Raw genomic sequence first — 23,142 nt, 5'->3', positions numbered from 1 at the left:
ACTTCAATTTTAACCCCAGCCGGTTGCTTTAGCGGTAACAAAGAGAAAAAGGGGCAACATTAGAAGGAGACCAGCGTCGGTCGGTGCCGCTTTTTCCCCTTTTCTTCTCTGCACAGACAAACAGGAAGACGAATAAAGGGACAAGCCTAATTACTTATTCCCTAGCGTCGCCTCCCCTCAACACTGAGCGGAACGGGTGTACTCACCGTGCTTGCAGTCGCATCGTGTTTACATCAACCAGTTGGCTCTCATTAACCTGTTGGTGGAAGTCGAATCGTGTGGAAGAGTTGGTGGTCGTGGTTGTGGTGGCACTGGGTGGAGAGGAGGACTCCTGAAGCAGTGGAGGGTGGATACAATCATCCTCAACCTCTTCTTCCTCTCCTCCTCCTCCTGTTGTCGCTTGCCTTGAGGTCTCCACAATCTTTCCAGATGACTTTCCGACAGCATCTAAACGAGGTCGTAAGGCGGATGCACCATGCCCATCACCTCCACTGCCACTACTACTTGTTGGTGTCCGATCGGCTGATGTGTCCCAGATGCGAGAACAGTGATCCTCAAGAATAGCCTGGATGAAAAAGAAAAGGAAGACTCATTTGAGAAACGTGAACGTCGTACCGAGAGCCTGATTGTGCAGGTAGATCATAACCAAGAAGAATTCTTCCGGAACCAATCACCTGCACCTCTTGCGGTGTGGAAGATCCCACCGCAAAAAACAGTAACGTCGGGTCTGCTCTATCCTCCTCTAGCAAGCCTTGAAGAGGCAAAATTCAACTCCTCCACTTATCGCATTAGCCAATTCATCGGGCGGGAATGATTCACCACCATCCACCCTTTAACATCGCAAGGCACAGCACAGGGTGACCTCAATTCTGACCAAGCGGGAGGATGCGGAGGAGGCCAACGACGAAGACCAAGAAGCGGCAGATTCGTCAGTAGACGAAACTTCAATCATGCTCACCCTAACACACCCACACACTAGTGTGTGTGCATGTGAAAAGCCTTTTTTTACGTGAGAACGCCAGAAGGCATTAATCACACCCATCTCATCGTCGCCTGCGTGGGAACGTTGACACGACGACGTCCGAACTCCTAGAAAACGCGTTTACGCACGCGAATACTCCACAGGGCAGGATAGCTCCGCAGTTTATTTGGTACTTCAGATGCAGTTATAAGTAGGAAAAAAATTCTTCTTGGTTGTTTTGCCCTCCTAGTTTAACTGCTTCCCTTTTACATTCGGCTGACCTACGGAGGTAGGTAAGAGAAAATCGAAGCGTCACATATATGTGACGCCAATAGTGAAAGTATCAGTGTTGGCTTAAACTGATCAGACAAGCTGGCTTGTCTATGATAACTTATTGGCTGACAGCTGAACCGCTTTACTGCCGTTAATCAACCCTCAAATATCCTCCACTCACTGAGTGATTATGTGAGTCCACCCCCTTACTCTGGTTGTACACAAGGTGTTGGAATTAGAACACTAATTGATGAGAAAGTCTCCTCCGGTCTGCCTTCCACCGATATTATAGGCCATAGCAATAAGATAGAATAGTGTGCAGATGCCTAAGTCGACCTTTTCAGTCTCCACGACGTCGGCGTATTCACGACAAAGCCACTTCCAGGCCCGTCATTTCTTGCACAACCTCCAGAGAGATGACTCAGGCGATACACTGGTTTAGACGTCTGCATTTCGAGCCTTTCTTAGGAGAGTGCGTACAGCTGTGGCTTGGTTTTACACGCACGCACACACGCACAAATAAGTGAGGTCACCCCGTCTGTCTGCCTTGTTTTTGGACCACGCAGTTCCGCCATTTTGCTCAAAAAATTGCTCCTTCCTTTAGTCAAAAAACCCCGGAAAAGTTGTACAAATAAAAGGTACAATCACTGCATAAGCATGTACGTGGGCAATTCGTTCTTCCAATGAGATTGGGGTGAAGGGAAAAGGAAACTTACATCCTAGGGATGATTAAATGATTCCTTCTGTTCTCGCCATCAATTACTACCACCTTTTGCTTGCAAAGCAAAGGCAATCATTTTTTACCGAAACTGCTGAAAGGAAAGGAGCAGTTTTCCTACCAATCGCTATCTGACCAGTACTGAGTGCCTTTCAGACAAGCGGAACTGTCAGTGCTGTCTGGAGGCGCCACAACACCAACCTGAGCATTATCGCCTTGTTGTGCATGCTGAACCCTTGCAGCAGCCAGTAGACGATCGGCCCATGGTCGCTGAAGAACCGAAGGCTTCGTTGATACTGTTGCTGTTGTGGTAGTCGTTGTTGTTGTTGTCGATGTCGACGCAACACTGAGATTAGCCATTGCCTTGGAGATGCTGCATTCTTCACTCTCCGCGGTGGTCAGCAGCGGCTGCGGTTGCTGCGTCTTCGAAGCTGAAGCTATCTCTGTCTCTGTCTTTGGCTCAACCTTCACAGCTTCCGTGGTCTTCGTAGAGGCCTCCTTCTCTTGACCCGTGTCCGGAATCTCTGTGGTTTCTTCTCCTTCCTCGTCATTTCCGACCTGGTGAAGAAAAGAATGAAGATCAGCTACTGTCTGGGTCATAGTCTTGTCCGTGAAACCTTAAAATGCATGTGGAGGCGCATTTATCAACGAACCGACAAGTCGGATCCATACTTAAAAATCCACATCAAAATTTAGAGGATACACACCTGAAAGTGATCACATCCACTGCCTCTCATGAGTGCTCCTTCCTACCCACTGACACAATACCTGTCTGAGAATGGGAAGCAGTAGCAGGAGGAGAGGAAGAGAAGAGACAAGGAAGTAGCTCCTCCCTCACCACCCCCCCCTTCATCAACTCCGCCCCATCCCATGTTCTCGCTGCCTGGTGTGTATGGACCAATCGCCTTTCTGGCCTGTCATGCAATCTGAGCAGGCCTGGGCCGATCAAGATGAGGGAGAGAGGGGGGAGGAGGTGTAATGCGAGAATGAAGGTTGGCTGTATCCCCCTTCCCGTTCTCGCCTCCTGTCGGGTAAAGCTATAACGGTCACTCGAATGTCATCCGACCAACGTGAGGCTGTCAAAGCACCACCACCACTTCAGGCTCTCTCCTAGCCCCACCCCAACCGTCAAACGGAGAAGAGGATAACAACAAGGGAGATTTTGATGTGTGAAATGCGACCATTGACTAAGGAGCAGACCCCTCTGATGTTTAGGCTGTACTGAGGTAACAATATGATCTACTTTTTTGGTCACCAAATGAGGTGAATACCATCTACCTAATAAGTGGAGCCTTCTCGGCCTCTTTCTTAGCATCTCAGGGCCGAAGATAAAGCTGTTTCCAAAGGCCTAGAGAATTTTCCATGACAGCTTTGACTAATCACTTCAATGAGACCTATAGCAAAGAAATACTGACGGTTGACAATCCCTCCAACCTAGATTTCCGCCTTGCCGGCACAATGACGTACGATCAGGGCGGGGGAAACAATACTCCCTCTTTTCATTGTCCAGTCTCCTCAATAGAGCAAGCTTGATAGAGGGGGCAGTGTTTATGGGTTCCCTCCAAATGCTCCACCAGTCGTTTGACCCTCATGCCCTTCTGCTGAATGAATACAATCCACTCGAAGAGCTGTTCCGACCGAAGCAGAAGAGTGACAATGAGGAGCACCAAAAACGAGGGACTGTAAGACGATAATAAGGCAACCTCTTGACTCGTAATTCTGTACCCACTGAGGCCGCTTCCGGTTCATCGGTATTCGGCACCCCACATAAACACTTGTTGGCGGTTCACTGACCTGTAGGTTTATTTGTCGAATGCGCTACGGTCGTTGAGGTGCTTCACGAGGTACCGTAGTCCTAACCGGTTAAAATAGGCGGCAGTATCCTTTAACCAAAGGATTCATCGAACGTCACCCACTTGGGGGCACGCCACTGCAGATTCACGGAGGGCATGAGGGCAAATCCCAAGTGCTACTTGCAGCAGGAGAGGCCTGAAGGGACAGCGCATGACAGGCCATGGTGCGTTTCGAATGCCAAAAATAGGTATTCTGTTTCGCACGCACACTGAGAGAGAGAGAGAGAGAGGCAAAACGGAGCTGCAACTCCCCCTCTTTCACTCCCTTTCACTCTCGGTGTTTCGCTTGTGCTAACTGTCAGGAGAACCGACCAACCAACCAACCAACCAACGGCAGACTATCGACTGGAGATGCACACACGTGGTGTTACTATGACTAATTACGAAGCAAGTCAAATTGGGAAATGAACGCGCAAAGGTTGAACGGTCAGGACTGGATTATTAAGCATAAAGCATTTTGGGGGGCTACGGAGGATAAGGACAGTGAGCGCCGCTGGTATACGTTAACCTCGATGATGAAGTGAGAAGTTCCTCATCCCCTCTAAGTCCGGGTCACTCCCAACTGAGCTAATCAGGCGTCAAATGATTGACAGGTGGGAGAAGAAAGTCCATAAAGCTGTCAGCTGACTGATTTGACGCATCTACAAATCAAAAACTGATGACATATCATGGCACGGAGCAACAAGAAGTCATCGCCTTATCTGCCGAGTAACTCGGTTTGACTACCTACCTCAACCACAGGCTCCGCAGGATGCACATCTAAGGGAGTATGCGCGTCCCCCAGAAGAGGCTGTCAACCTGATAGACGGTTTAGGCAGCATTCAAATGGCAAAAAAGTTGGAAGGAAGGAAAGGAATCCCATACTACCCAAAATATCGGCTACAAGAGACTGCCATGCTAAATATGCTCCTTGCAGAATGCCACCGCCTGACCTGACACCTGTCAAATGCAGTTTGGCGAAGAAAAGAATTGACCCCTGAGCGTCCTGTCTACATTCACGATGCAAAAGTAGCTGCAATGAGACTAAAAGAATGCTGCTTTTAGAGCAATCAACACATTTGACACCAGCGTCACATATGTGTGACGTGTGGTGGTTACCACTTTAGGGCAGCTGGTTACAGCGAATCGGGTGTAGTAAATAAAAACTAAAATAGCTAAGTGAATAAGCTTGCGGCTCAAGGTTAATTACAGGTTTTTCGGGTTTCGGAGAACATTTATACATAGAAAGTGCCTTTTGTGGGTAGCCACGGTGGCTGACCTTCCCACTTTTTGAGCCCACAAAATCAAAAACCATCGGAGAGCATGAACTAGATTATCCTCAAGACAGCCTAAATCCTGCTACGAATAGAGTAATAGTAAGGTTGGAAGATCATTTGGAATGACAACGACAGTGAAGAGCGATTCGACAGCTCAAGGTAGGGTCCGACTCGAAGACGGATCGTGATTCAGCGTGTCTTCTTTCAATTAGGCAAGCAATTTATTCGCTTCCAGAGAAGAAATTGTAGCATCACAAGCGGAGGTAGCAAGCAGACCCTAATTATGAGGATTAAACGGCATTTTGGGGGTAAATAAGGGGAAGGAAACACACCCTGTCGTGGTTGAACTGTTCTCGTCCCATCTTGCCACGTCTACTAGCGCAAGTCACCACGTAGCATCCGATCGCAACGACAAATGGCGGACATGGCAAATGTGCTCAGTCCTCTTCTTTCAAACAAAGAGGTGCGCCCACACCACCTTGCTCTCTCTACCCTGCACGCGCACAGCAGATGTCAATCAACCCCTCGGACCAATGACTAAGAGACGGAATAACCCAGACGCCGATGACAGGCGAGGACTAACAACCATGCCTTTCCTGACAAGAGGTCTCACCATCATGTCTCGCTGCGCCCTCCGCCCCTTCCACGTAGGTAGTTACTGATTTTAATCATTAATTGTGCCCTGATTGGGCGATTTGGTTGGCGTGTAGAACCAATCAGAAGTGGATGATCGAAACGCAACCACCAATCGGAGACTGAGACGGTTAAACGGGGATGTCCTTGTGACTTTCGATGGTTCCTCAAATTTTGAAAGATTTTTAATGAAGCCTCTGTATTAACTATTACACAGAACTTTTTAGTCTGCTGGGAGTTGGCCACCCCTGCCACTAGCTATCCAGGCCTTCTCTATCACGACTCCATGGATAACTCAAGTGGGTGCGATAAGCGGCCCCACTCCGCAATGATAATAACAATGTCGACTCTGCTTGCTGGGTACTATGCCAAGTGGGTAGAGAGAGACGGATGATTCTATGGGGACTCACGCTAGAAGGCCTATCAAAACCATGCCAAACTTCGGCAAAAACCCAAGTCCTGCCCCCGCCATAGTAAACATCATTTAAACGTCCCAAAGACTTGAAATAATCAGTTTTTTTCAATGGAGGTATTGAATTATGATGTCTTTGAAGAGTAGATGAGTTGGTAATAACCCTGTAAAATGCAGCTGGTGAGTAGCATTGAAAAGCCAAATTGTATTACAACTAATAAAACTTACCTCCGACATAAGCCGTTCAAGTCTTTCCATAGCAGCTCTGTCTTCCACTACGCGTTGAAGGCGTTCATTGAGGAGTCGAGCAAAGCCCGAGGGATCCAACTCGGCCATATTCTGGTCCCTCAACGTCGCCGTCTTACTGGTGGCAGCGGCACCAGCAGCAGCAGTCGAAGCACCGTTTGCAGCAGCTCTCCGCGAAGAACTGACGCCCCTTTTGTGCTTATGACCCAATGCACTGCCGCCACCACCACCGCCGCCGGAAGTAATGACGGCGGCTGGAGTGGTAGTCGTGGATGTCCCAAAGACGGGGTAATTAGTAGATATTCGAGTTGTGTGACGGATAGATGAGAGATGCATTCGGGCGCGTGCTTCATCACTTTAAAAAGAGGAAAAGTTGGCGTCTCTTAGGCGGTTACCGACCCATGAAAGTGCGCAAAATGTAGCAAATTTTCCTCAGGGTCTACTCGACTTATCTTACCAGTCTGATTTAATTCCCACAAAGCAGCTTCGCTAAGGGATGACTTGCCGATATGACTGGACCCTCGCAACCTGGGACACCTTACTCCACCTTCGCATCTATGTCGGGCAAAAGCACGCACTTTTTTTCTACGTCCTCTGCGTGCATCGACTTCTTTCAATTGCAAGTTTTTATGCTCACTACCATGTGGTATTGGGGCGTCCAATCCCCGGGATTGGGGAGGTCTTCCACGCACTGCCTCAGTGTTCATAGCCTATGGAATGGGAGCGCTGAGAAGGCTAGGAACGAAATCGCCGTGGTGGAGAGCGTCAGCAAAGCTCAAACATGTGCCTATCCGGTGTTTGGAGTGCTGGGACTACTCAGCTTAGATGTCACGCCGTTTAGCAACTGAGCTTGCCTGTCACTGCATATTGACTAGGTACGTCGGAAACAGACTGGTCGGCGGGGCATGAGCTGGCTGTTAGTGCGCATGATAGGACAGGATCGTCACTTGTTACCGCCCTTACTTCCACGATGTGTCATTCAACATCAACTTGAGCGTGATTATAGTTTATTTTAGCGCTTTAATTTTTTTTTCAACTGCATCCCCGGCACTTTTTGATCGTGGAGTGCACGTCCGCACGTATGCAAACGCGGTGAGGTGACGAATAACGCAGGTGAGGAGGCAAGCGCGATGACACGAACGCATACGCACAAAGCGTCGTCTAACGCTGTAAACAGACGCGAGAATGGAGGACGGAAAAAAACCCTGTACAGTGTTGTACGATGGCCATTGTTCCCTGGGTGTTGATTAAGCGATTTACCGCCTATGATTACGACCAGTACGTCAGGCCCAACCAAAGCACCCGGAAGAGGTTGGGCTGGGTCGAGCTCGCACACACATGGCGGAGCTAAGCCTTCAACCGGTGCAATTCCGATTACATCGGACAAAAGAACCCATGGAGGAGAATCAGCCCTTCAACAGGAGGGATAGAAGTGTGCCTACGTGATGATGAATGGTTCCGATGAACTCGCACTTTAGAATAGCTGACGGCCAATTCGATGCCGTATTTGTCCTTTCTTCGATTAACTCGCAATCACTGAAGAGGGAACAAAACAGTAGTGGCCTTTTCGTCCAGTTGCTTCATTATAGGAACAGATAGGAGCACGAAAACCACCTCAGCGCAGTAGGAGAGAAAGGCCAAGATTGTCTCAACCAGTTCTGGCCTCTCCCCAAGTTGCAAGAAGTAGAGAATACGCCACATAGACAACCTCTGATTTCGTGGATCTGTTCTGATCAATACAACATCATTCGGTCTTCAGAATGAGATTTGATAGATGAAAATCTACTGAAATGGAGAACCTCCTCGTTGTAATTTGATTATATCAGGCTTCCTTCGTCCTTAGAATACGAGCCCCAACAACTGCCGTTGCGATTGCAAGTGCAGAAAATGTAACGACGAACATGAACGTCCAGAGCGACGCTTAAAACGAGACGAGGAAGCCCAGTCGGTAGGACTCGAGGCCTTCAGCCTTAAAATGAATTCATTACGAGTCCCACGCTCGCTATCAACGTCACAAGCAAATGACAGGTGAGTGGCATCACTTCAATGATAAGTTCCGACGCCAAATCGCGGAAGATGGGGGATGAATTACTTGGTCCAAGAAGGTTAATTGCACTTCTCTAGTCCTTCGCATACCGACCAAGGTGGTACCAGAACCTCCCTCTGGAACAGATGCTTGCAGAACTCGACCCTCTAGCATGTACCTAACCAACCAATCAGATGGTCCACTTGCTTGCAAAGGTGGCTTCAAATCACGTCCCACTTCAATACTGCCGTCTTCTGTTTTCACTGTCCAGTCATTTTGTCTGTCAGCTAATCAAACAGACAACCCTCAGACACCCCAATAACCATGCAACAAGTAGGTCAAAAAAGCATTTGCCCCTTCCCCAACAAAAAGTCTTCACCATGGAGCCAGTCAGTCAAACCGACAATAGAGAGAGCAAACAATAAATGTCAAAAAATTGGAACTGCAGTCTGAGAAGAGGCATATTTAGGACCGACTTTTATGGCCAAAGGGGAGGTGTAGATGCGGGGCAGTCGAGTACCCCACTTTGCCACCTTCGTTTAGGCAAAAAAGTCGAAATTCCGGTTAACAGGCAGATGCAGAGGGTGGAAGGAAAGGCACGGGACAGGAGGGCGGAAGAGGAGGAAAAATTGCTCGAGTTAATTGCCTCTTGCTTTCTCATCCAGTCTCATAAAATAATCTTATTTTTGCTGTCGGAGAGCTTCTACCGCGCAACATCTTCGAGCTCTGAGTTGACCAGCATATTTCAGGGCTTGTTCGGAGATGCTTCCGAGACTATCCGCTTATTGGACCTAGTCGGAGAATCGCAGCCTCCCCTCTTAAATGTCGTCTACAGAAAAGGCCCTCCGGGATGCACTGAAGAATCTTCCACCATGATTGGATATTAGCAGAGGAGATGAGACAGAACGACGTGACCAACTTGTTAGTGATTTCATCATGTCTCTTCACTTTTCCGCCCAACAGATCTTAGGAGCAATGCACCGGTCACCATCCAAACACGGACGACAGCTTACCTCTACTTCAGCATGCACGTTTACCGGATTTGAACCTCCCTGGACTACAGCGTTTCGAGGGTGGGAGGTGGGGGGGGGACTATCAACAGGTCTGGTCACAACATCAAGGGCTAACTAAATGTTTGTTTTGCTCTCTTTAAGGAAAGATTGAAGTCAATGCTGTTTTCTTTCCACCGTTTTTATTAGTGTTAGTCATCAAAGTTTGGGGAGGAGCTAGCACGACGAAGCCAAACGCCAGGCTAGCTGAAAGCTGGGTCATTACAGAAAGGGAAATGGGCAGGGGCAGAGGAGGGAGACAGTAACACAACTTTAAAAACCCATTTGAGATACGGAAATGAGTTGAAACATTATTTATTTGTCGGAAACGGAAAATTTGCTCCAGTGCAACTATTGTACTTGCTTTTCTAGCCTAAACCTGTGCGTCACACATATGTGACAGTTTAATTCAACGAAAACGAAGTGGATTTAAAAGGTACAAGAAAAGCCAGATAAAAGACAATTAATGTCATGATAGAATGGTAGAGCATCTAGATGGACTTTTCTAGCCTAGACGGACTTTTCTAGCCCAAATTTGTGCGTCACATATAAGTGACAGTTTGAAGGGAAATAAAGTAGATAAAAATTTACAACAAAAGCCAAATTAGTGTAAGTTGATAACACAGTTGAGTAATACAATGTCAGAATGGCATAGTGGTAGGAGTCTGCCTATGAGGTCTTGCTAATGAAAGCGGAAATGACCTGTAGGATGAAATTTGACACCCTAGGGAAAACGACAAATTATTGGCCAAATAATACTGCCAATTCAGACGCAATTGCAAAGAAATGGATGAGAGTATCCACTGCCTTCTGCTACGACATGCCATCTTGGTCTATCACAAGCTACTGAGTCTGGCTCGGCCCAGGCTTATCTTCCACAGGTCACTTAAGAACAGACTACTTCCGCATCAATATTACACCAAAATGAGTTGGACTTTTGATTTACTTCTGACTACCAAGAGGGCCTGCCAAGAGTCAAATTTTCCTCCAATTGATGAGACAATTAACTGGAAGTAATTATGCAACAGAGGAAACAGGAGATCACATCAACAGTTAGAAGTGAAGGGAGAGCGAGGGAGAGATAAGCCTGAGTGATTCTGTCACCAGTGGTGATACTGTTTCTGCTAAAGATGGGGGTGGTGGTGGTGATGATGATGGAGATGATGGCGTGATTTCATCTGGACACCTGCCGTTGAGTGCCCTAATTAAGCTCTTATCCTGACCTGCATATCTCAGCCCTTCCCTAATGGACAGGCGCATAGCTCACCCCCAACACTGGGTGGTGATAGTAGCCATGACACATTCGATTGTTTCCCTGATTACTTTTGGATTAATTTAATAGAATATCCAAAAATTTTTGCTTTAAGTCGTGGTTGTCCTCATCAAAATCACTGACAAGTTGGGAGGAGATCAGTCAGACCGACTGGAAGTCCCATGCAGTCAACGCAGACAGACGCTCAAGACGGAAAAGGGGTGAAGTTGGTCAGAAAAAAAGACGCAGGGGACGGTAGTCTAGCCCTCTTACTGATGTCTACTTCAACAATGTGAAGGATCTTGAGATAACAGACCAAGGTGGTGATTGTGGCAGCAACAAGACTGTTGAACTATTTCTAGGGGATCCGAGACTAACCTGACTAATAACAAAGATAATATGTGCTAGGCATCTCTAGTTCTCCCCATACCACGAATTAGTCAATGTCAATGTTCCACGATCATCGTCGCTACTTCTACTGCTCCTAATTGCCAGTAAATAGTCGTGCGCCAATCTTTTCCTTTCCATTCCAGACACCGTTAATCAAGACGACGTAAGAGGCATCAGTGATAGTGCGTACGTGCTTCTGTGCCTGCGTGGGTGCGTCGGGATTTTCCCTCCACCAAAGTGTCTAGCCCAAATACCTCGGGCATCTACTCATCTCCATGGATGACTTCAAGGACAACACAATGCTCTAGTCGACGCTGCTTCACCTCACGGCACGCCACGCGAAGGTGAAGGCGCGCCCAGCAGGTTGACTGTGAGGCGTTCAGATGAATGTTATCAACAATTCAAGGACGAACAGCCATCTGTTTGATTCTTATTGCCGATAACAACCAGCCACAGCCCTCAACCTTGACAGTCACTTCCGTGACCTACTCGAATCCGAGTCCTTGATCTTGGATCCTGAATTCTGAACGCCTGAAAGAGCCAACATCTCTGTGAAACGGCAAATTTGTTGCTCTCAGAGTACGTGGAAAGAGCCGCACGCCGTCGACCACCACAGATGAGGAGGTGAAGCCAGGTTTCTTTGGCTAAGGCGGTCCAGTGGTGCTGTTAAATCGTTCTGGGCCGAGACTCATTTACGCCCTCTTAACGCTCCAGGAGTTCCAGACTTCACAGAAGAAATCGAAGTGAAATTTGTAAACCTTTTTCATTCGGTCATCGCTTGACACCTTCCTCGGGTTCCAATGACGACAGTCCACAGCGTGCCGACCTGGTGGTTTTTTTGCCACTCTAATGTGCTAGGGTGACGAGTTTTCCCACCGAATCCTCCACTCCAGTAAGGCTCAGGTATTTTGCATTCTAGCCAGCGCGACAGACAAAATGCTTCCGCCAAGCAGAGAGGCAGGAAAAGGAGGCACAGGAAAAAGAATAGGAAAGACAAAAGGGGAGAATGGGCGAACGGGAGGGTAGAAAACAGTGCCGTCGGCAAAATGATGAATGTGTGTGTGGGTGCGTGCAAACGTGCGAGCGTGTTGGCTGGCTGGCTTGCTCGCCTACGTTACGCGCCAGCACTCGTGTCTCAGAGAAAAAGGCAAGAGGGACGAGAAAAGGCGGAGAAAGAAGCAGCAGAAGCAACAGCAGCCTCTACAGTAGCAAAGGTAGATAAAAACTGCGTAGGGCTAAGCGGAACTACGGCTGCAAAAAGCGCCGAGGATAAGAGAAAAGCGAAGCAGGTACGGCCCACTCTTGCTGCTACTACTGCCATTGCTGACGCGCTTTGATTGTGAACTGATTGGCAACCGTAATTCCGACAAAGAGAGGGGACTAGATCCGGATAGCCTCCCTATAGACGGTAGAACCGGTAACCTCGGTGCCAGTTTTGGGGGACATATGGAAAGGTCTTCTCAGCGTTTTGTGGATTTGGACTCCCCGACAGTGGAATGTAGCTCCATGGATCCCAATTTTATGCTATTAGTCTCCGAACTCCTCTTCTGAAGGCACTTCCAGCCTTGCGCACTTGGTTACTTCATCAGAGTTTACTAGAGCGCTATCACGTGCAGCATCAAATGAAACGATTAGGAAGGACAATGCCTTTTGATAGGGGAATTGGATGATTGAAATGACAAACTAGAAGATGGGACGATTGTGTCTCGGCTATGAAGTTCGGAGAGATAAAAATACACCTTTTTGGAGATCCATTCGATGGATAAAAGTGTGACTCGGCCCTATGAGTTATAAGTAGTATACCTTACAAGGAAGGAAAAAGAATCTATTACCAGCACCAACCCATTCATCATGCAACCCTCACCACCCTAACTTTCGAGCGTATACACGATTGCAGAACGGAAAAGGAATGGTGGAATTACTACCCTCCAGGGCGTCACCTGATTGGTTAGTTGAAGACGAGAGAGAAGCAACTATTGGGTGGTAGAAGTGGCAGTTGTGGGCACCAGAAAGGCAGCGGTTTATGGCGACCGGTTCGCCAATTTCAACCCTCTTAAATAAACTTCACTTTTCAAGTCTTTTCACACGCACACACACCTAGAAGGAGACTAGAGGTGATACCTGGGTGGATGGGACTGCATAAACAAGGCTGCAGAGAGCGTCAATTTACTGGGTGCATGCTAATGCGCTAGCCTTAATAGAGCCTAATATAACCCGAACAAACAATTCGCAATCCAGATCGCAATCCATCTGGTTTAAACAACGACCTGTGCGAAAATTGAGGATCCACATCACCACAGGCCAGGAATAACTAATCTGTAAACCTTGGATCTCAAGGTTACCGCTTTTGACAGCAATTTATATCCCACCGAGGTTAGAAATAAAAAGGATTAGTTTAACGTGAAACCACGCATTTCCGACTTGTAGTCATGGCACTGGCACGGTCATTGGTGGGATAGCAGAGGTGAACCAATCAATCAATCATCATCCCGAGGTTCGGTTTTTTTGCCTCTACCTTTTATGGTTTCACACCAATCCATGTATTTGCAATACACAATCGGGTACAGTGATAAAGAATACGCATTCCAAGCTTTTAAATCGAGTTTAATAACGAAAACTGGGGCGTCGCGTATACGTGACGCAGATGAAATCGGCCAACAAATTGTACATTGCAAAGTGCTCGTGCTTAGAATGGAAATGTGACTCTTAAAAGGGACTAAGTGTGAGGTTTGGTGGTTCGTGAGCTCAAGAAGGGCAGGATGGTGGGAGAGATAGACTTACAGGTAGGTGAAACACCCTCTCCCCACCCACGCTCCCTTCCGCCAACTCAAACACTGCGCAGTTACTGTGGCATGTCATTGCACCACAAGTGGTGCCACAGATACTGCTACTTATGGTAGTAAGATACTAAAAGAACGCATTTTTACACCTAGCAATTCTAATACGGACGATATAAAATCCCCCAGGTGGTCTGGTAGCAGTGACGGAGGTTGTGTGAAAAAAAATCTGCCACAAGCATACCCACACGCACAACAAATCCGCCGAGAGAGGATGACAGCGGGACCAAGGGAGTTAATAAAGTGGTGAGAACCTGAGAGGCCTTCGCAGGCGTCAGAAGGGAAAATCTCCCAAGTTCCGGTCCAATTAATCCCCTTCTTTGCGCCCTAATCCAACACTAGACTAATTCACAACTTCAAATACTCCGGCGGCAGTCATCGGCCGGGAGAAAGCACTTGTCGTAGGGAAGAGAGTACCGAACGCAACACAGACCCCAAATCCAACACTTCAAAAGGTGAATGAGCCTAACAGAGCAGTAAACCTTGTGAGCAGCTTTACTGCTGATCTAGTTTTCCACATTTTCGCAGATTCACACAGTCACATCGAAGAGAGTTACTCTCCACTTGATTGGCAGTGAAGAGGGCCTTTCCGACCTTCATTGAAGTAGAAGGGCAAAAAAGGAGGGTAGAAATTTCAAAATATTCCAATTTACAAGAAATGTGGATTGATACATCCCGAGGCGTCATATCACATCTTGTTTACCTAATTACCACCCCTACCCCCTCCTGCCCCTTGGGACTCAAAGGACCGACCGATACAGTCCCCATTGGTTGGTTTAGTGCGTTAGTCACCACTTCAGATGATCAAAAGACGATATCAAAGGAGAATCGCTTTAAGCTCAGAAATTTAAAATGAATTTCCAAACTCCAAAAACAAAAACAGAGGACAATAAAGTGCATTCAAACTTTTCCTTTGCTCCACTCTACTAAACAACTTCAAGAACCCAAGAAATGGGGTGAGAGACATCAAAGAGAAGTAAAATGCCCGAGAGCACACACTTAATTTATCCGCGTAGAAGAACAAAGAGGGCTTAGATAATCCGCTTAGCAAAAATAAAAAAGAAAAAGATTTCTAAGCACTGAAAAGAGGTATTTAATGACGGCCTTTTGATCACTAAACAGTTCAGTTAATACCCTAAGCTTTACCAACCCAGACAGTCAGTCTGTATAGGTCGCCTATTAATCACCTTTCATGAGAAGAGAGAGCGACAAAATCAAGACTAAAAAATAATCATTTTGGAGAAGAAAAGAAAAAAAGAGAATTTAAGTTAACTTTTTACTCTCACTTACCACGCGCCATCGATGTGGGAGAGATTTTCCTCCGTGTGAGCGCCACTAGAGAGGCTGTGATGCTCCGAGTCTTGCATGGAGACCGGAGCAAAAGAGACGTGGTAGGGATTGGGAGGTGCCCGCGCAAATCCCCCTTGCGGTGCCAGCGGAGGCGAGCAGTACTCGTACTTGGGACTAGAAATGTGGACCCGCGGGAGAAAAAATCGATAATGAAGCGGAGCCGCCGAAATTGGGTACGAGGAGACATTGAATTTGCCCCATTGGAAGGGGAAAAATTTGGGCATTAAAGTATATGCAGAGAGGTCGAGAGGACACCGTAGCTGTTCTACTCTGCCTAGGGTTGCTCCCTCGGCCATACAATCATCGCAACCAGAATCATCATGGCGGCGACTGATTGTACGGTAGGGGCGGTGCGTAAAGTCCGATGGCCGAGGCTACAGGTGAGAAAGTAGTTGGCTGCCCCACTCCTCTACTGGTAGGGGATTTTAATCATGCAACTGAGTCACGCACCACTTGAGAGACCATGAGCCGAAAGCTGCCTGTGGCGGTGGCGGTGGACGCATGCATCTCAGCTCACGCGTGAATTAGCACCAACGGCAATCCCAACTGTACGCCACTCGATGCGCCGGAGGGTACTGGCTCAAGTGACCCTCCCTCCTCTCACAACATCAATCAAGACAGGGTAATTCTCTCCAATTGCGCTTAACTTGTGAGGACGGACAAATAGGGAGAAAAAAGGTAGTTTTATGTCAATCAGGCCGGTGTTTATTAGTCTTCAAAGAGGTTACCAAGGTGAAGTGTACACATAAGTGGCGAAATCGTTGAAGCGGGAGTAATAACCTAGTCTTTCATTAAACAAGGAAACGATGTATGCTTGATCGTGCCACAGAAGAGGACACACCATGTCTCGAAGAATCTTGGAAGAAAGAATTCGTGTGATTCAACTTCCGCGCTACTAGGCTTTTGATGAATTGGAGAACCTTGATCAGGGGGATTTTGAGTCAAACTTTACAAGTAAGGCTTCTAAGAAGGCACACTACCTTACTCGATGCTACAGTATTCGACTACACGCCACGTCACTGCACAGTCGATGACGACGCCCTCAACCGCTCCGGTCAGACATTCAACTTGATTAGTGTCAACGCTCCAAAGATGGTCAGCCATAATCCTAAAGCTATTAGTGATCCAAAGTCTAGGTGGTTCCCACCACAACCTCGACAAAACTGAAGTAGCGTCTGGAACACCTGTCTGATCCTGAATTTACAATCTTGAACGTCGACAAGCACACGTCTCTGTTGGAAGGTTTGGAGCGATGAGCACAACATAATCACTCTTTGTTACTAAAAAACCTTGCAATCGGAAGAAGTTGGTGCAAGCAGGGTACGCAGAGAGGCAGTCGCACGGTTTTCATTGGCATGGATGTGGAAGCCAGGCAAGGTTTCCCATCAGATGATGATTCAGCCGCATCGAGGCCGCATTGCAGGTATTCGGACTAACCACCTTGACACTCGTCTCTCTTCCTCTCTCTCTGTGTGTTTACGAATAGGAAGAAGTGAACATGTAAAAAGTGGATGCAGTTAGCGCTCATTGAAGTGTGTTGCATTTTGCCGTACAAGTAGATCTGAAAGTTCCGGCTTGATGTGAACGTCGTCTCCGATTGGCTGTGAAACCCCCAATTTTTAAGTATAGACCATAAAAATGTAGATTTACTTAATTTTACAGATTTTTGATTATATCACTTCGAAAAAAAAGGAAAAAAAGCAACATTTAAGGAATAAAAGGAAGAAACACTGCGCACAAGAAGTCGCAAACACTAGATGAATACAAATACGTCCCAACCAAGCGGGGAGCAGCACTTTTGCGCTACAAAAATTTGGCGAAAGTTATCCGGCAAACACGCACCGTGTGTCCATCAATGCAAAAGTTTTTTCCCTTTTCTCCCGCCCCTGTCTCCGCCTCTCCTCCACTCAGCAGCTACCGCCTCGAGCGCATCTTGTGCGTTGACAGCAGTCACAGGGGCTAGGAAAAACAACCCTGGGAGGAACAAACGCATCTAAGTGTGAATTCACGTCTTGCATGCGTGCAATTGTGACAGCACATTCGACCTTGACCCAACCAATGGGGAATGAGTTTCGCTTTTCGTTGAATGCATGCACAGAGTGGATCGCCTTGATGGACAAATTTATTCGTCCAGGCCATGGCAGGTCTCTATAGGCACTGGAACCCGACACCCGTGCTTGGCATACTCCATCGAGTTAGAATGAGAACGAGGGAGAAGGCAGAGGTGGCAAGCGCGGTAAAGGCGAGTTATGAAGTTATGTGCGTGCATGTCAATCATCCTCGTCGGGGAAGGTTGACGTCATTTGAAACGATTTGAGGTAGACGTCGTAAATCACAAATATCAAATGAGAAGCAGGAAATAGAGAATGGAAGGATATGTCAATCGAACGCAATCCCAGATGATGTATGATCCCCACAACTCAGCTGCTAACGGAAGGCAAACCACACCATTCAGCTTGATGCATGACTCCCATTGAAATCCTCACGAGAGACCTTCAGGTTCTGGTGCAAATTGGGTGAATCACTGGGTGTGTTGATCGCCATGGTGAATTTAAAGAAGCCAATGAAACACCGCAGATAGTGGCTTGAAATATGGCGAGGTCGGTGAGGTCAGGGTGCGTCCACCTTACGGGCGTACAGCACGGCATAGAAGTGTAGAGTGCAGTGAGACATTTGCCTCCGACTGACGATCTCACCGCCACGATGCCCACGCAGAAGACAGGTTTATGTCGAGACCAGGGTACTCGATAATGATTGGACATGGAGACCTCGGAATGCAGTTATTCGATGGACGACTAGAATCCTTCGCCGCCTTTTCCATGAGGCGCCAGTATTCTACTCGGTTTGACTAACTCAGCTCGGTTGTCAGAGTTGCCAAAGCATCAATTTTTGTGGTTCCTTCAAGCGGATACGACGGCGGAGTAGGAGCAGGATAAAAAAGGAGGTGGAATTGACAGGAGTAAGCATGGAGAGTGAGAGACACACCGGCTCATGTCAAGTTGAGGCTTCATTAGATATGCAGTGATTGATCCACCGAAGGTGTAAAGAGGCCTCCACACGCATACATGTGCACAAGCCGTCTCGCGTGTGTGTATACCTGTGTGGGTGAATTAAAAAGGCATTAAGAGAGCCTATCACTCAGCCCCTGGCTGAATCTGGCTCACTGGCCTTCAATTAAGTGCTGCACGCCTTGATTGACAGATACCGTCGCCTGTTCAGCCTAAGTGCTTGCATTTATAAGACGCTGGCTAGCGAGAACAAGAGGTGGCTGCAGACGTAGATAGCGCATTTTCAAATCGAGTTGGAACTGCTGAACTGGGACAAGGGACGAAAAAACAACTTTATGAAGCGCTAACAAGCTCACTACCTCCTGCATCAACATACACACACACACACACAGAGGGAGAGAGAGAGTAGTGTCAAGGCGATTAGCCCGAATACCCGTTATGTGGCCTTGGTACGGCTGAATCATCGTCAAATGTGAAATGTTGCCTCGCTTCCATATCCATGCCAATGAAAACCGTGCGGCTGCCTCTCTGCGTACCCTGCGTGCACCGACTCCTTCCGATTGCGGGGTTATGTGGTAATGAAGAGCGATTGTGCTACATTCATATTGAAAACCGTACCACAAAGACGCTCGTTCCCTTCATTCATGGGTTTGCAGAAATGACTGCCGAGGTGGAGGCTTCTAGGCTACAGGGTGAGAATGCTGAGAATGGGAGGCAGGAAAACACCACAATTTGAATCGTCACCAAATCCATCACTAACCAATTTGAATGTCTTACTGTTTCGCGATTGAATGCGTCCGTCATGTCAGCCTGACTGGATAGGTTCGCCACCTATGCAGCAGCCACTGTTACTTGCAACTGACTGACAAATTGTCACCTATCAAGGGATGTGGCACAGCCACGCCAGCAGAACGTCAACATAAAAGTCCCGATTTGACGCAAACTTCACCTTTCTGTGTTTCCTGCATCATGATTGCCTCTAAAACGCTTTAAAATGCACAAGTAATCAAGTTGCAGTGGAGTTGGTGCGTTGTTCGGCCCTCAAAGCAGATTGATTGATGACCTCTACTGAGATCGACGAAATTCACCAAGGCAATTCCAGATGGGATGCAAATTCACTACACCGACTTCGGTCCCGTCTTCTGAGCGAGTCTGGCGTACTCAATTAGAAGACAATGTTAACACCCCGTCCCTGTCCTCGCAGTGTGCAAGCGCTTCTGTACTTCCAAGTGTTCGGGTGTCAAAATACTGCCCGGATGGACCAACATGTCTGTGCTCTTTCCAGCTGTTTATCACAATTTTACTTCAGCTTCATTACACTTTAACAGGACCGGAGAAATGTACAAATCGAAATGTTAGAAGGAAACAGATTCACACCTCTCCCCTCCTCCTTCCTCCCTTTCCTCCCTCTGCGTCCTCGCCATCCTTTGCACGCCCACCGCCAGCGCCAACGATCAAAAGTTAGGAGGAAGGGGGGAAAAGGTAAAAGAATTTTGACAAGAGGTAAATTTCAATGTCACATGTTGATCAGAGGTGGGAAAAGCAGAAAAGAGGGCAACACTAATGAAATTCAGTTAACAAAAAGGCAGACAACTCAAAGGAGAAGGCCAAATGCATCGAATCTGTTGAATTGATGAGGCAGGCAAACTCAAAGCTCCGATTTAAAGGGATTGGAGCAAGGTAAAATAGCTAGTAAATTATCCCGACACGTGATTAATTTCAATTTAAACACCAGTAGTGAAGACGGAACGAAGTAGGTGGACGAGCGAATAGAAACATCTGCTCGGGTCACCCTCAGGGGGGAGTCAGTCACCTCCGACCAAATTGACCAAATCAGAGGCGAAACTATCCCCCCACCTGACGAAGAACAGTCCGCATCTACTTTCCTTGATTCGTGTCACACGGATGTACGAGCAACCACATTTGTGCGATCGGGCGCGTCACATACATCCGACGCTGATAGCGACCGTGTGGGAGGATTTGACGCTTACCACGGAGTTTTGAAAGCACTGTAACAGGCAGGTAGTCAGAGCATGCAAAGAAGAGCCACTGAGCTTTTTTGTACCCATTTCTTATCTGCCGACTAGGGTGTGTCAGGGCCATTTAAACCTGGTTGTTTATTTGCAAGCGGGTTGGGCATCGGTCCGTTCGCACATCCACTTCCTGCCTTCCCTAGCCTCCTCTTCAGGTGAAAACCTTCCCCCCCACCCCTTTTCTCGCCCCACTTGAAAACGCCCCAAAAAGGAGTCAAATGGAAGTAAGCTTCACCAATCCTCAATTTCGCCCCTGGGCTGACCTTTTGAGGGAAGTGACGTGGGTTCCCGCCTTCCCATATCCTTACCCTCGTTTCCGTGTCAATCAGAGGGTTGAAATGATAGCGAGTGGGAGGGAGAGGGGATGAAAGATTCAGCTAAATCGTGGGAAATTTTCAGCATTTTTGTGTGCCAACATGAGCTAAATGCATAAAGTGAATCCTTCATCTCATAACCTCACACAAGCTATTTCCCGACCCACTTTTCTGTGCCATCTCGTGGGAATGCATTAGTTAATCCGCGTGGTATAAGAGCGCTTTTTCCTCAAGGCAAAGTATCTTTTAAAATGAAAAAGTTTTCACTGGAATGTAAAGGAATGAGGTGCAAACAGGGGGAGCTTTCGTAAAGGGTCAGTAAAACGGACAATTTGGCATCCCATCCCATCAGCAGGAGCGATATAAGTAGTATCTCACTCGAAAGCTGATCAAGGAAACCATTTCTTCTCGACTGTAATCACTGTCGAAAAGGGAGAAATTTGGTCACTGCCAATCAGTGCGCTGTTTGATAAGAAACAGGTGTTGTCCCTCCATTCACTTTATCCCCTGTCATCCTAACTGCAGGACAGAATAACCACCCACGTAACCGGTGTCCCATTTCTGGCCAGGCTTGTAAGACTCTTCCGGTGGAAAAGAAGCTGCAACTCAGCAATGTAGCCTCAAAAGGTAACAGCCTGCGAGAAATTGAGTGGTAACTCCAAAAAACGCAGAAAAGGCCCCACAATAGGTACAAAATAATAAGGCTTCTAGTCTTTCACGGGTACTGAAAAAGACATTTAACGAAAGGAAGTTGCATAGTGATTCACCCTCGTGAATTAAGGCTAAGTTGGACATAGATCCCATTTAAAAGACTAAACAAGTTAAAAAATCGAAACAAGCAGCTCCAGCAAAAGGGAAGGACTATGAGAGGTGGACATTTGAAAGGTGAGGATCCCCCCACGGTGCTCCTCCTCGCCTCTGAGTATTTTACATAGAACACTCACCAAACAGCATCCATCCACTTCCTCTGGCCGGCCCCAGTCATTCTTCCCATAGATTTATGTTGTGTTGGTGATAGGGGGTTACTGGGTCCCGGAATTTGCTGCTGTTGTGGGAGGGGCGTTTGGCAGTGAGGACAGCAGGCGAGGTGTTGAGGCACGGGCAGTTCAGCCCTCTGAAAACGCGTCATCTGAATATTCTCCTGTGTTAATGGCGCTGGAGGATAGCAGGTCTGTGGCGTGGGTGGAGGATAGTAGGTCACTCCCCAGGGATTCCCACTCTGACATGCACACTGTTGTTGCAGCATCGGAGGTCCACAGAAGTAATGGTAGGTGGCAGGTGTAGAGCTACCTCTCAGAGGCAGCGGCGCCTGTCCCAACTCTCTATCCTCCTCCACTGTGGGTAGATAGGCGGTATGACGGGCGAATTCATCCTCCGAGCACATCAAAGCAGGCTTTGGTCCCAGACCACCCTGTTGAATGTGTGCGATAAAAGCTTCCGATTTGAGGAAGGCTTGATACGCCGTGGTGCGGAGAAGGTGACCAACTTCAGCTTGGGCTTCATCAAAGACGGTCTGGTCCAGGGAGCTCTTGTGCGCTAGACGATCCGCGATTGAACGGCGGGTTTCTGGACGCAAACGGACGGGGGTATGATTACGTCGACTGCGAGATGCGGTGGTAGCGGAGGGAGGCGGGACTCCGCTTGACGAGGCAGAGGCAGAAGCGGAAGCGGAGCCGCGAATGTAGGTTTGATAAATAACCTTGATAAGTTGTAGGATCTTCTTGCGGTCAGAGGGGTCAACTTTGCTGCGAAAACCCTGAATCGCAAACCAGAAATCAAGGAGGTTCCCACAGCCCTCCGACTCGAGGTAGGATTTGAAGAGGGCCACCCCCTCCCCATCGCTTAGTAAAGCATCGAAACTGGCGGCCCATTTTTGCCATGTAGACTGGACCTGCTCTAGTTGCTGTTGCGACTTTTGAGCCTGGTGATGGGACTGCTGTTGATGCTGCTGGGCTTGGTGGTGCCATTTACAATCACTAAAGGCCCCGTAGAGACTCCCGTAAACGTTTCCGCAGCCGCTACCACTTCCAGTGCCACCAGAACCACCAGATCGGTCGCTGCGACCATCAGCTTCGTGACATGAGCGAAGAGAACCCGGTGGATAGCTCATTTAATAGGAGAATGAGTTTGCCATTAGCAAATGGATTTCGGATCTACAAAGGGGTTAGAAAAATTAAATTATATTTCCAAAAATTAGAGAATAATTTCAGGCGCAACCTAGTTTAAGGCAAAAAATGACAACAAGCTTGCTTATTGCCATAAATACAATACTGTAAACCCATGAGATGACACTTGATGTGTATGCAATTGTCAACAGAAGGAGTAAAATTGCTTAAGAGCCGATGCAAAAAAAATTATTAAGTAAATAAAAAGATGCAAATATCCTGTCAGAATAATGAGGAAAAGATGCGACTGCAAGAAAGAGAGGTGGACGACCCACCTAACATGACAAACAGAGCACTCAACCAACGCGCTGAAACCCAGTTAGCAAACTGCTATTTTATATTAAGGTCACGCAGGAAACTCTGGTT

General features: G+C 47.6%; 1 protein-coding gene across 1 annotated transcript in view; it reads right to left on the bottom strand. All coding sequences in view use genetic code 11, as the record gives it.

Moving 5' to 3' along the window:
- Positions 1-22,721, bottom strand: part of EGR_07621 (Axin-1) — a gene marked incomplete at both ends in the record, with an annotated part of 28,186 nt that extends 5,465 nt beyond the window's left edge. The window contains 5 exons of the mRNA XM_024496870.1: positions 207-565; positions 2,154-2,510; positions 6,335-6,707; positions 15,197-15,370; positions 21,556-22,721. Coding sequence (XP_024348726.1) covers positions 207-565; positions 2,154-2,510; positions 6,335-6,707; positions 15,197-15,370; positions 21,556-22,721 — 2,429 coding nt within the window. The remainder of the gene's footprint in view (positions 1-206; positions 566-2,153; positions 2,511-6,334; positions 6,708-15,196; positions 15,371-21,555) is intronic.
- Positions 22,722-23,142: the final 421 nt, after the last annotated feature.

The sequence above is a fragment of the Echinococcus granulosus genome (assembly GCF_000524195.1).
Source record: "Echinococcus granulosus chromosome Unknown EG_S00082, whole genome shotgun sequence".
Lineage (NCBI taxonomy): Eukaryota > Metazoa > Platyhelminthes > Cestoda > Cyclophyllidea > Taeniidae > Echinococcus > Echinococcus granulosus.
This window is presented reverse-complemented; position numbering and strand designations above follow the sequence as displayed.